General features: G+C 40.0%; 1 protein-coding gene across 5 annotated transcripts in view; it reads left to right on the forward strand.

Moving 5' to 3' along the window:
- Positions 1 to 14242, forward strand: part of RBBP5 (RB binding protein 5, histone lysine methyltransferase complex subunit) — a 34518-nt gene extending 20276 nt beyond the window's left edge. For 2 of the 5 annotated variants that reach the window (XM_003822957.4, XM_008976569.6), the window contains 9 exons: positions 285 to 394; positions 1723 to 1842; positions 1930 to 2083; positions 2182 to 2253; positions 2888 to 3005; positions 4599 to 4668; positions 5083 to 5312; positions 6923 to 7114; positions 13127 to 14242. In XM_003822957.4, the coding sequence (XP_003823005.1) occupies positions 285 to 394; positions 1723 to 1842; positions 1930 to 2083; positions 2182 to 2253; positions 2888 to 3005; positions 4599 to 4668; positions 5083 to 5312; positions 6923 to 7114; positions 13127 to 13155 (1095 nt within the window). In that variant the 3' untranslated portion in view covers positions 13156 to 14242. The remainder of the gene's footprint in view (positions 1 to 284; positions 395 to 1722; positions 1843 to 1929; positions 2084 to 2181; positions 2254 to 2887; positions 3006 to 4598; positions 4669 to 5082; positions 5313 to 6922; positions 7115 to 13126) is intronic. The other 3 variants (XM_008976570.5, XM_003822958.4, XM_008976572.5) reach the window with 3 other exon arrangements.
- The last annotated feature ends 48 nt before the right edge of the window (positions 14243 to 14290 follow it).

Below are 14290 nucleotides of genomic sequence, written 5' to 3' on the forward strand. Positions count from 1 at the left end.
GGAGGCAGAGGTTGCAGTGAGCCGAGATTGCACCATTGCACTCCAGCCTGGGCAACAAGAGCGAAACTCTGTTTCAAAAAAAAAAAAAAAAAAAAAAAAGACTAGATTAAGACCTTGTCTTACTTAAGGAAGCAAAACAGCAATACCAGTTAATCAGGTCAAATATATGGGAATAGAGACATTTGCATTTTTACCCAGTCTTTACGCAGTATTAGAAACAAGCCAAATCAATTATTGTTAGTTATCGGAACACTTACTTTTTTCCCCCCTCCTTTAAACTTTAGATTTTGGTCCTAAAAACAGATTCTCAGGATCTTGTTGCTTCCTTCAGAGTGACAACTGGAACAAGCAATACGACAGCCATTAAGTCAATTGAGTTTGCCCGGAAGGGGAGGTGAGTGAGATCTTACCTTTTAAGGGACAGTTTTAAGAGTGAATAGAATGCAAAAATACATGGAGATTTGCAGTTTTCATGTATATTATACTTAAGCATTTTTTAAAAATGTACTTAAGGTTTTTAGAAACTTACAATATCTGGTTTTTGAGTTCATAACATTTCCTGCCGTAGTTACATCTTCCTTATCTGGAGGTTATCAGGCGGTTACTTTACAGAAAAATAAGTAAGTGGTCAGTGCTTAAAACCAAAATGCCTGGCATATAGTAAGCACTGGGTATATATTAACTTATTATCATCAGGACTGATGTCATCAAATTCACATTGTAACTGAATACTGCCTATTTACCCTTTTAATTTTGGATGTTATTCTGGTAAGTTTGGTTACCTAGTTAGAAGTCGTAGAATATATCAACAGAAATAGGAAATAGGTTGTCAGTAAGAGGTAATAGTTCTCCTATTTTGTTTAGGAACACCCATACATAACTTGGAGCAGGGGTCCCCAACCCCCAGGCCACAGACCAGTATTGGCCTGTTAGGAACCCTGCCACACAGCTGGAGGTGAGCATTACCACCTGAGCTCTGCCTCCTGTCAGATCAGCAGCAGCATTAGATTCTCATAGGAGCACGGACCCTATTTTGAACTGCACATGTGAGGGATCTAGGTTGTACACTCCTTATGAGAATCTAATGCCTGATGATCTGAGGTGGAACAGTTTCATCCTGAAACCATAATCCTCCCACCAGCCTGGGCCGTGGAAAAATTGTCTTCCACAAAACCAGTCCCTGGTGCCAAAAATGTTGGGGACAGCTGACTTAGAGGATATTAATGTTCAAAATTCTCTTGAATTAAGAAAAGGTTATAGTCAGTGAAGTCTGCAAGAAAGTGATGAAATAACTAATATTTTATACAGATTTCTAAGATTTTCAATGTCATTACAGTAAAAATGACATTTTAAAATGACATATTTAGTTTATTACCTCATTTAAAAAATATATATTATGTGTAAAACAGGCCAGAGAAATGAAGTATTTATATCCATTTCACTGTAAACTTGGGAATTTAGGAAGCTGGTTTTAGTAGAGAGGTCTTGGAACTTAGTTAATACTGACAGTTTGTATATTTTGGGTTCAGGGATACACAGGAAGTATAAAACATATTCCCACTTAAAATTGTATTTTGGTTTGGGAGATGACAAGTAGATATATAAATATTCTAGTCTATTACTTTGATTTTTCCTCAATTCTTCCGTAGTTTATTAGTCGTTTTGTAGTACTAAGGAACAGATTTCTGACCTCTGGTGTTGATATTTTTATCCTTCCCGTAGTTGCTTTTTAATTAACACGGCAGATCGAATAATCAGAGTTTATGATGGCAGAGAAATCTTAACATGTGGAAGAGATGGAGAGCCTGAACCTATGCAGAAATTGCAGGATTTGGTGAATAGGTATGTATCACAACCTAGAAGAATATGTGATCATTCATGACCTGGGCTTGAGTTCCAGCTCTCCTTGGTACTTTCCTTGTCCTTTAGGACCCCATGGAAGAAATGTTGTTTCTCTGGGGATGGGGAATACATCGTGGCAGGTTCTGCCCGGCAGCATGCCCTGTACATCTGGGAGAAGAGCATTGGCAACCTGGTGAAGATTCTCCATGGGACGAGAGGAGAACTCCTCTTGGATGTAGCTGTGAGTACATTAGGACATTGCTTTTGTTAGTCACATAATCCAAAAAATCTAAAATCTGTTCTTAACAACCTGTTTTTCTTTCCTTCGCTAAAATTTAGTGGCATCCTGTTCGACCCATCATAGCATCCATTTCCAGTGGAGTGGTATCTATCTGGGCACAGAATCAAGTAGTAAGTATTCTATTTTACTTGCTTCGAAACTAGATACCCCTTCTTTTTATCAAAGAACCTTATACATAGGAAGCTAAAAATTACATTTTTATTTTCTTTTCCATATGATTCTCGCAACCTAAATTACATAGGTTCAGTGCATCTAGTTGCACTTTATTTTGGTGGGAAGGTCTTGGTCCCAAGTTGGTTTTCTGGCTCTTTTCAGGGAGAAACTCTAGTGAACTTTCTGTTGCATTTTTCTATTATTTATTTGAGATAACATTTTTCTTTTGCTTTTCTTACTTTCAGCTCAGTTTCTGTTTTACATCTTAATTTTACTTTGAACACCTTTAAATTATGTTTGTAATCAGTGTACTTACAAGAAAATTTAACATTTTACCTCTAAATTCCTAAAATGACCAAAGAAGGCAGTGATTCAAAAGAGCTACAGTTAATAACTTAGCTTATCTTAATGTTTAAGATAGAAAATACCTAAGCTAGTAAAACTTACAGATACCCATTTTTTTCTTGTCTGCCAAATTTAATCTAAGAATTGTGAATTCCTTTCATGCTCACATCTTTCATTTTATCATTAATGTGTAGATTACAGATTATTGCTTTCACATATGGTTAAGTAGTATATCTTGTTGTATAGGAAAACTGGAGTGCATTTGCACCAGACTTCAAAGAATTGGATGAAAATGTAGAATACGAAGAAAGGGAATCAGAGTTTGATATTGAAGATGAAGATAAGAGTGAGCCTGAGCAGACAGGTACTATTTCTAAATTGCAGACAGGATTTCCTAAAGGGAAAATGATTGCTTTACTTAATATTCTTCATTTGTGTTGTAAATTTATTTCAGCACTTCATCTAAAATGCCCCCCTCCACCCCAGACTTTTTTTTTTTTTTTTTTTTGAGATGGAATTTCGCTCTTGTCACCCAGGCTGGATGCAATGGCATGATCTTGGCTCACCGCAACCTCCACCTCTCGGGTTCAAGTGATTCTCCTGCCTCAGCCTCCCGAGTAGCTGGGATTACAGGTGCCTGCCACCACTCCCAGCGAATTTTTTGTATTTTTAGTAGAGATGGGGTTTCCCCGTGTTGGCCAGGCTGGTCTGGAACTCCTGACCTCAGGTGATCCACCCACTTTGGCCTCCCAAAGTGCTGCCATTACAGACATGAGCCACTGTGCCTGGCCTATGAACCACTGTGCCTGGCCTTCTTTTTTCTTTAAGCTTACACAATTTCCACAGTATTTGGAGAGCCTTAATTTATAAGGTGTTTACTAAGGGCTTATATGGGTATTACCAGGGCTCAAGCAGCTCTCTTAACATATCATTGTGTATTTCCTGATTAATTGCAGATGACTAAGTGAGGACATACATGCAGCACCTAGCAAAGAACTCACCATGCTAAGAGTGCTCAGCTTTTCCCATGTATTCTGTCACTCCTTTGTCAGTAAGAGAAGGGTCAAGAACCTGGGCTCTGAAGTCAGACTGCCTTGGGCAAAATACTGCTTAAACTGAATTTCCTCATCTGTAAAATAGGGACAGTAATAGTACCTGCTTTTTAGGGTTGTGGGGAGTAAGTGAAATAATTCATGTAAAGCATTTAATATATGCCTAGGCCATAATAAGCACTAAGATATTAATTTCCATTATGATTATGACTGTGATTTTATCTCTTCTGAATTTCTAGATAGGAGCTCCTTGAGAATAAAGATTTGACTTTTTAATCCCCGTGGTGTCTAACACAGGGCTTTATAACATAGTAAGGTTTGTGCGGGTGAATGCTTAGGATGCCCAGTTGGCACTGTCAGTGAGTAGTTAGTGCCACAGATTATTGACCCCCGAGATACTTGATGGTGCCAGGAATCAGGATTGGGAATGAGGTTGGTTCTGTTTAGTGTCAAAGTGCTGGTCCTCACTTTTGTGATATTAGATAACTTGCATGCCTAATGTGTTTTAGGAGGACCTCCAGGGAAGCAGAATGTTCTAGATTATAGGGTTATGTTCTGTCAAACCTTCCCAGATTTCCACATAAATTGTTCCTCCTTCCCGTATCCTGAGCAAGTTACACATACCATTACTGTATTAAATTGAAACTGTCTCTCTGTCTCCCCAGTTAGACTATAAACCTTTTACTGAAGAGCTGTTCCCAACTTTTTCTGGGTCATTGCACTATTTTCAGTGCCTAGGATAGGGTGGAAATTCAGCACATATTTGTTAAATGATTAAGTGAAGTGAACTATTTGGTTTTCCTCCTTTGTTTCTCTGGAATTTCAACTTATGAAAACCTTGAAGCTGCAAATAAAAAGCAGTTTTTCACTTCTTCTCAAACATCTCCTGTGTTTCTGTCCTGCAGGGGCTGATGCTGCAGAAGATGAGGAAGTGGATGTCACCAGCGTGGACCCTATTGCTGCCTTCTGTAGCAGGTGAGCCGGCCCGGGAGGCTGGGCACCTTGGCTACTGCTGCTCCTGGCCTCTGGGGGAGTACTCCGCAGTTTCCCTGGCTATCCCTTCAGTCCCGTCTGCTTATTAGCTAAAAGAGATAACTCGTTTGGTGTACAAGAAATCCAATGTAGCCTTTCTTCTCTAGTCCTATGTTCCTTTCACTTCTCCCTGATAGAGAATTTTAAGGAACCAAAATAATTCATTTATCCTGTTTATTTTTATCACCAATTTTATCAATTACATTGTTTGATTCCCTTGTATTCTTCTTGGCTTTCTTAAAGTTCTAGATCCATACCTGTTGCTTATGCTTAATATAGGTGATAGAGGAAGGGCTCATGGTTTAAGCAACTATCTCCTCTTTTTTCCAATCCCTTGTCTGATCCTGCTCCAAATAGTGATGAAGAGCTGGAAGATTCAAAGGCTCTATTGTATTTACCCATTGCCCCTGAGGTAGAAGACCCAGAAGAAAATCCTTACGGCCCCCCACCGGATGCAGTCCAAACCTCCTTGATGGATGAAGGGGCTAGTTCAGAGAAGAAGAGGCAGTCCTCAGCAGATGGGTCCCAGCCACCTAAGAAGAAACCCAAAACAACCAATATAGAACTTCAAGGAGTACCAAATGACGGTAAGAGCTACATCTCCCTCTGGCCTGGCAGACGCCACTCTCTACTCACTCCCCAGCGCAACCTGGTAATTTCCTGTTTGAGCGATTTCACCTTAGAGGAATTTTCCCATGAGTCTGTTTTATAGTGTTTTACAACTTTATAATGATTGCATCTGTGTTCACTTCTCTCTTAAAATGGAGAAATTCTGCCCTTCAGTACTTTGCCTAAGATGCTGCACTTTAATTCTTCTGACAGCCGGCTCAGAGTTTATTATACCATTCTTCTTTTAAATGTTTCCCCGTAGAGTGGTTTTATTAGATGTAAAATACTAGTTAGACTTGGACAATCATTTCATCCTTCCTGCCACCTTTTAGAGTCTGACTTGGGAAGCCTTTATTATCATGTCTTGGGATAAGTAGGGATGGATGGGGGTGTGTGTTTACCGTTGAGCATCCTTCTTCCTCTTCTCTTTTATTTTTATTTATTTTATTTTATTTTATTTTTTTGAGACAGGGTCTCGCTCTGTTGCCCAGGCTGCAGTGCAGTGGCATGATCTTGGTTCACTGCAACCTCCGCCTCCCAGGTTCAATCAATTCTCCTGCCTCAGCCTCCCGAGTAGCTGGGACTACAGGCATGCACCACCACGCCTGGCTAATTTTCATATTTTTAGTAGAGATGGGGTTTTGCCATGTTGGCCAGGCTGGTCTCGAACTCCAGACCTCAAGTGATCCGCCTGCCTCGGCCTCCCTAAGTGCTGGGATTACAGGCGTGAACCACTGCGCCCGGCCCTTCCTCTTCTTTTAGCTAACTGCAGATCACATTTTGCAACTACGTATTTTCCTGATGCTATCGATTTCTGTGTCTACTCTGTTTCAGACACTGTTTGGTATATGTACCATTGCTGACTTTTACATCAACCCTGCAAGTTGTTTTACCTGCTTTTTAAAGGAGAAAATTTAGGCTGAGGTTATGTGTAAGAGGTTCTGTAAACTTGCCTAAAGTCTCACAGAAGTGGTGGGGTCAGGATTCTCATTCTAGTCTCTCTAGTTCCAAAGCCCATTCTCTTTCTGCTCTCACATGCCTCTCTGTGTATGTGTGTGTGCATCTGTGTGTGTTCCTTCTTCTGGCTTGGTTTGATAGTATTAGTGCATCTTTCAGCTACTTGTTCAATTTAGAGTTACTGTGGCTTGGCATGAACATATAAGCCAGGGGTGTCCAATCTTTGACTTCCCTGGGCCACATTGGAAGAATAATTGTCTTGGGCCACATATAAAATACACTAACAGTAATGATAGCTGATGAGATTTTTAAAAATTGCAAAAAAACTCATAATGTTTTAAGAAAATTTATGAATTTGTGTTGGGCCACATTCAAAGCTGTCCTGGGCTGCATGTAGCCTGTGGGCCACAGATTGGACAGCTTAATATAAGCCATGTGTGCCTTTCGGCCAAGCAACTATCTCTCATTTAATGACCACTGTTTTATACTTATAGAAATAAGACAAACTTTTCTCTTTATAATTATTAATTGATCTGGGACACAAAGCAGCATTCTTTGATCAACAAAGTTGTGGTTGGGGTGATGAGACTGGTGTCATGTGGATTCCTTTCCATGCCTGTCTGTCCTACAGAAGTCCATCCACTACTGGGTGTGAAGGGGGATGGCAAATCCAAGAAGAAGCAAGCAGGCCGGCCTAAAGGATCAAAAGGTAAAGAGAAAGATTCTCCATTTAAACCGAAACTCTACAAAGGGGACAGAGGTTTACCTCTGGAAGGATCAGCGAAGGGTAAAGTGCAGGCGGAACTCAGCCAGCCCTTGACAGGTAAGGACACATTGGGAGCATTGTCTGGCTTGCTTCGTGGCCTTGCTTTGTATAGCCCTTGACTTCATTTAACTGCAACATTTTTTCCCCCTCTCTTCCCTCCTTTTTCCCAGCAGCAGATAATTTCTGAATTTTAAGCTGCTGCTAAGGGCAGGCTAAACCAGATTTGGCTTAATTCAGTGGCTCTTAACCTTGGGTCTGTAAATAGTTTTCAATAAATCTACATTCCCCTGATGTTATATGCAAAATATTATGTGAATATTTTTCTGGGGAAGATGTCCATAGCTTTCATCAGATTCCTGTAGGAATTCATGACCCAAAGAAGGGTAAGAACCTCTGGTTTAATTCATTTCTTCATCCGTATTTGTTCTTAGGTTTTTTGTTTGTTTTGTCTCAAAGAGCCAGACAAGTAGCCAGAAGTACAAGCTTGTTTTATATAGTCCTTGACTGGTTCACTGTAGCATCTTTTCTCTCCCTCTTCAAATTGTTCAGATCCCACAGGTAGTGCTTTCTCTCTCTTAGTATTCCAGAAGCAATAATGAAATTGTTAGTACCATCATGTTAAGGAAGAAGATGGGGTTTGTTTTGGTTTTTGATTTTTTTCCAATATCTGAAAACAGGAGGAAATGATCAAAAAGACAGAAACTACAGTATCTGTGTAGTTTCTTAACACCTAAGCCTTTTGATACATAATATTTGAGTTTTCTCACTTTTATATTACTGAGGGATTTTTATTGGGGGACAGAAAACAATTTCTGTTTCTTACCAAATACTTGTGAGCCTAGGCTAATTGGTCTCTTGTTTAGAAAATGTTAATCAAATTAGAATCCATTTCTGTGTAAACATTGGGCTTTGGAAATTGTTTTTTTGCTTTATATAGAAGCACTGCTTTAGTTAATACAGTATTCTCAATTTTTTTGTGGCTAGTTTGGTAGACTCAAAGATAGGATTGATAACGTATCAGTGGTTGTATTCAGGCTCCCCCGACTTTAAAATTTTAATCTAAATGTGTGGACTAGAGTGCAAAACAGAATTCTTTGTTTAATTTATAGCTTACATCATTTAATCATTGTCTGTAAACTGAATTCTCTTACAGAGAAGCTGAAATAGACAGTTATTCATCATTTTGAGTATTCCACCTCAAGTTTACTAGATTTAGACTTTAGTTTTTGATAGCCCAACACCATACCACTGAGTACCAATATTTTTTTCCCGACAACATTTATGGTGGTGCACTGATGGTTACCACGTCCACATTCAACCCACCTAAGGCTGTGTTTGTGTATATATACATATAATGCTGTGTGTGTGTGCGTGTGTGTGTGTATGTGTGTGTGTGTGTATATATATATATATATATTTTTTTTTAATTTTATTTTTTTTTGAGACGGAGTTTCACTCTTGTCCCCAGGCTGAATTACAGTGGTGCGATCTCAGCTCACTGCAACCTCTGCCTCCTGGTTCAAGTGATTCTCTTACCTAGCTTCCTGAGTAGCTGGGATTACAGGCATGCGCCACCATGCTTGGCTAATTTTGTGTTTTTTTAGTAGAGATGGGGTTTCACTATGTTGGTCAGGCTGATCTTGAACTCCTGACGTCAAGTGATCCACCCACCTCAGCTTCCCAGAGTACTGGGATTACAGGTGTGAGCTATCATGCCCGGCATGTTTGTATATATTGTAAAGTAGCCTGGAGCAGTCGTGGGCATTGCCAACAAAGATTGCAGATTGACTAGATGTAAATAAAAACAATCCTTCCAAACCCACTTCTTGCACACACTGATGCCACTACAGAAGAAATGCAATTTAAAGTTTAAATAGATTTCCCTGGCCTGGAGAGCTAAAATATTTTAAGGGTGATTTAAAATGTGGCCAAACATAATTAATTAAAACACTTTAGGACATAATCTCCTAGCATCTTAAAACGTGTCTATCCCTAATCATGTGCTTTTCAAAAGGAAATTATGGTAAATAAGGCTCACGCCTGTAATTCTAGCACTTTGGGAGGTTGAGGCAGGAGGATTTCTTGAGCCCAGGAGTTCAAGACCAGCCTGGGCAACATGGTGAGACCCCATCTATGTAAAAGCCAATCAAACAAACAAGAAAAAACCTTGAGCTGGGTGCAGGGGCTCATGCCTATAATCCCAGCACTTTGAGAGGCCAAGACAGGAGGATTGCTTGAGCCCAGGAGTTTGAGACCAGCCTGGGAAACAAAATAATCAAAAAATTAGCCAGGCGTGGTGGTGCACATCTGTGGCCCACCTGGTAACATAGGAAGCTGAGGCAGGAGGATCGCTTGAGCCCAGGAGTTTGATATTGCAGTGAGCTATGATCACGCTGTTGCACTCCAGCCTGGGCAACAGAGTGAGACCCTGTCTCAAACAAAAATAAAACCAGCCAGGTGCAATGGCTCACACCTGTAATCCCAGCACTTTGGGAGGCTGAGGCGGTCAGATTGCTTGAGCCCAGGAATTCGAGACAAGCCTGGGCAACATAGTGAGACCCTGTCTCTACAAAAGAAAAAAATAATTAAAAAACAACCCAAAAACCTCAAAGGGGCATTGAGGTATAGTTCCAAGACTTCCACAGAAGGATTACATCTGGCTTTATTGACCAGCTGCAGAGTGGTTTGGATCTTTGTGAAGGTTGAAAATTTTGGGGAGAGTGATGAAATTGGATATCACAGATAATTCCATCAAAAGTCTGTTTTAGGGCAACCTATCATGTTTTTATATGGGATTGTTTGGGTGAGGGTAGGGCTTTATCCAGTAACGTGGTCGTCTTGGAGGGCTCTAAGTCAGACTGGTACCTGCTGCTGATTTGCATATGGCCCATCAAGAGCACTCAGGGAAACTCTGGCATTTGGATCTCATATTCTTCCACACCTTGGAGTTTTTCAGTAAAAGCCAGTATATAGTCATTGTAGATTTTCCACCAGGTATTAAGAAAGGAAACCTGATGCAAAACTTCTGAGGCCAAACCATCTTCAAAAATGACTCCGGTCTGAGGGTTGTATGTGTAGATTCAAGGTTTTGGCCCCCTGCCCCATGGACAACTTCTGCATTTGAGCCAAATCATTTGAATGTAGGATTATAGTTGTAGGCTGTGTTACTACCCAAGTTAGATGAATGACAACTGTTTGTTAATATCTGTAGTTGACCAGTTACTGTAGAAACTGTTCCATAAACTGATCAGCCCTAACAAAGCTACCATAGTCTGTTGTCTGTTGCAACAGGAGAATATGCATTTCAAGGGAAAATTGGCAGACAGACCACTATAGAGATAATCTGGCCATCTGGAATCTGGGGCTATAGAAAATTGTTTCCTATCAAACAGCTTGTCAGTGTTGGCTAGCACTAGAGGGCCCACATTCATGTGGACATTTTTCTATGTGAATGAGGACCCAAAGTGAAGCTTGGTGAGGGTAACCCTGAGCTTGGGACTTTTTGGAAGGACCAGGCTAACATAGTCTGCACTATCTATCAAATGCTTCTTAGTTACTTTAAATACTCTCCAGAGGACAGTCCTGAGACCAGAAACTTGAGATGTGAGCAGAATCACCAGTTTCCTAGTTGTCTGTGATTGCTCAAGGATTGCCCAAGAGCTAGGGCTCCTTGGCAGTAAAAACATCAGTAATAAAGTGGGACAAAGGTGTGGTCGGTTACATACATGTTCTAAAGGCCTCATGGGATGGTAGACATGAAGGGGTTGGTGCACACCTGGGTCTGTTGGAGATGGCAAGGGCCAAAGTGAGCAGAAGCGACATTTCTGGGAGTGGACAGGCACCATGCAGATTTCCCTGTCTTGGGCTGCGCTACACCACTGCCCTGGTGCCAGCCCATCACCCTAGGGCTCTGAACCACCTCCAAGTCACTTACTGAATCTGTGATTTTTTTTTTTTTTTTTTTTATGCTTGGTAGTTTTCTTTTTTTTTTCTCTCTTTGTTTTTCTCTCCCCTCCCTCTTTCCTTCCTTTCCTTGTGAAGACTAATTTATGAATTCCTGCTAGAATCAAGGTAGTCTTTCTCACTCTGTGGGATGTTATTAACTAACTAAGGTAGGGTTTGAAATCATGATTCAGTGTTCTCTTAGGCCAACCTAGATTGGGCTGCTACTGGAAAGTACCAATAATAGCTGGTCATTTTGAGCTGAATTTTCCTACTTATTACATTACTGGAGATTTCCTTTATGTTGTAGCTAAATAATATGTTTCCTTGGGGGCAGTTGCTGCGTCAGGTCTTTAAATTGGCTGGAGTCTTCTATATTGCTAGTTCTGTGTATCTTATCTTGCTCATAGTACTGCTTGCTCTGGTTTTGATTTGTTGCCTGATGCCTCAACAAGCTTTTGTTTTGTTTGACTTTTATTTATTTATTTTGTCTATTCAGAAAAACAAGGACAGTATAGAAACATGAGCTGCCCTCAGCTAACCAGTATAAGGTAGCTCATTAGTCATCTTGAGTGCCTATTACTAATGCTGTTGATTAGTGATCAAGCCACTTTCTCCTATTATGATTTAGGTTTAAAATGGCAATGTTGTATTCATTTTTAGATGATTACAACTAAATTGGTCAGGGTACCTGTGGGAATAGTTGGTGAAAATTGCTTTAAAGTGGTAAGGCATGATATTTGAGTCTTGTGGAGTGGATTTTTCTATCACAGGAGGTTTTTTAAAAATCAATGCAGCTGGGCACAGTGGCTCACGCTTGTAATCCCAGCACTTTGGGAGTCCGAGGCGGGTGGATCACTCGAGGACAGGAGTTCAAGCCCAGTCTGGCCAACATGGTGAAACCCCGTCTCTACTAAAAATACAAAACAATTAGCCAGGCATGGTGGTGGGCGCCTATAATCCCAGCTACTTAGGAGGTTAAGGCAGGAGAATCGTTTGAACCCAGGAGGCGGAGGTTGCAGTGAGCCGAGATCACGCCATTGCAATCCAGCCTGGGCAACAAGAGTGAAACTCTGTCTAAAAAAATAAAAATAAATAAATAAAAAATCAATGCAAGGAATTCATTGTGATTTATGTTGAGAGAGATCTGAAAAACCATTGCTAAGTAAGCTTTTAATCTGACTGAACTATGAAAAGTTTAAATTTGATTTTTAACAGCGTAACATTCAGTAGAAAGTTTGTATCTCATTGTAACTTCAGTCTGTTCTCAGGCACATGTGAATATATTTTTATTGCCAGTTTTCATTTGTGCAGGAACTTCAAAAATCAAAGTTATATAAATGGGTACTTTTCTTTCATAGTTTGGGCGATTATTTTTTAACCATTATACCTTCAAGTGGCATGCTCTCTGCCATTCCAAATGACACCTGGGAGGATTTTCTTCACCTTCTTCTCTTTTTACACTTCCTAGTTAATATTTCACAGCAGCTCATTTAACGATGTCTCTCAGAGGTTGAGCAGCTTCTATGGAATAATCAGGGAAGTGTTCATTTCATTGTACTATTCAGGATATTATTTATCGATCATTGTTGGTGTGTAGCAATGTGGACAGTAGCTCTCACGAACATTTCACCATATTTGGGATTCTAAGGTGATAAGTATGTCACTTAAGGAGCTGTGGTGCTGGGAAAAGGGTTTCTTGCTCACTTGTTAATCATTTAGTGACTAATCAATCTTTAAAATATATGAAGGGTTGAAAGGTGTGGTACCCTAAAATTTCTTCTCCTCTCCTCATTGCACTTTTTGGAATGTTAAACATTATTTGTTAGCACCTTAGAGCATGGTTAGCAGCTTAGAAAAAATAGAACTCTGATCATTTTGCTTTTCCCCCAACCCTTTGGGACAGTACTGAGGAAAGTATTGGGGTGGGGGTTTTGGATTTGGATTGTTTTTTGTTCAATAAAGAGTAATTGGGAGTTGGAGTTGGTTATGGCTTTTCTTAAAAAGGGGAATTTCTTGGTCCACGTGTGCTTCTAATGCATCATCCAGCATTCAGTATTTCTGTTCTTACAAGTAACTGGTCTAAATTGAAGCTAAAAGAAATCTTTTTGTGTCTAATCTCTTTAGCAGGAGGAGCAATCTCAGAACTGTTATGAAGACCTTCGAAGTTCTTCATTCTTTCTCACTTTGCCATCATGTGGCCTCTGGACACTGTGTCAGTCATTTGAAAATTGACTTTAATTTAAAACAAAGGCCTGTGCCTCCCACCCAGGAGGTGGGAGGGTGAATTTTATGTTTAAATGAAGAAGTGAATTATGGAAGAAGAGTATACGACCTTCCCTTCCCTTTCAAGCATAAGTCCAAATAGACTCTCAGGAATGAAGATTTGTGAAGACATCAGATAGGAATTTTGACTCATTTAAACTTTGATGCTTAGTTATGTTGCTGGAGAAAAGATACTTATGTTTTGCTCATCTAACTTTATTGTACCCAGCGTCATTTTGACATGTCATTTCCTATCTCCCATTTGCCTTCGGTCCTCAATGCATGTCTTTGAGTGACTTCTTATCTGAAATTTTGCTACTGGTATCCTAGGAAAGCTTTTGTTGGATACTCTCATTTTAAACTTCTCCTCTCCCCAGATACCTCCTATATTTCCATATTGTGTGCAAAGGATGGGCAGAAAAGAAAGTGCTTGAAAGATTTCAAATTTTCAGAAAGGGAACAATGAAGGCCCTCTCTTCCTCTCATACCACGTTTTGCTCAAGAAGCTGGGCTGTAACAATTCAGGGTTTTCCCTTGTTTTCCTCTCATTGCATGTTTCCCTCCAATATTGGTTCATTGTCATTAATCATGGTTTTTGAAGATAGCTAGTTTTATCCATCTCCAGCAAAGAATCATCAATAGTTTATATTGCTTTACCTGTGCTGGCTTCCAGAGATGGAAACAAACCCAGGTGTCTCTCAACAAGCTACTTTTTTACTGGGGTAGGGGAATCTATGCAAGGAGTAAAGTAAAACCATCCAGAATCAAAGCAGCAACCACATAGTTCAAATCAAAGATCAAGGTGAATTTTTTGTATCACTGCCTGTGGAAATCTATCCTCATCAGTCATTGCATTTTTCCCTGCCTATACCTGTGCTCCTTTTTCTTACTGTGTTTTCAGTCACTTCCTTTCTGTGAAAGGTTGCTTAGCTTTTTTTTTGACATTTGTTGTTCTTTATATAAAAATAGCAGATTGGATAGATGTGTACATTTGGTGTTTGAAATTCTCTGAAAATCCCATTAGGA

Source organism: Pan paniscus, chromosome 1 (assembly GCF_029289425.2).
Source record: "Pan paniscus chromosome 1, NHGRI_mPanPan1-v2.0_pri, whole genome shotgun sequence".
Lineage (NCBI taxonomy): Eukaryota > Metazoa > Chordata > Mammalia > Primates > Hominidae > Pan > Pan paniscus.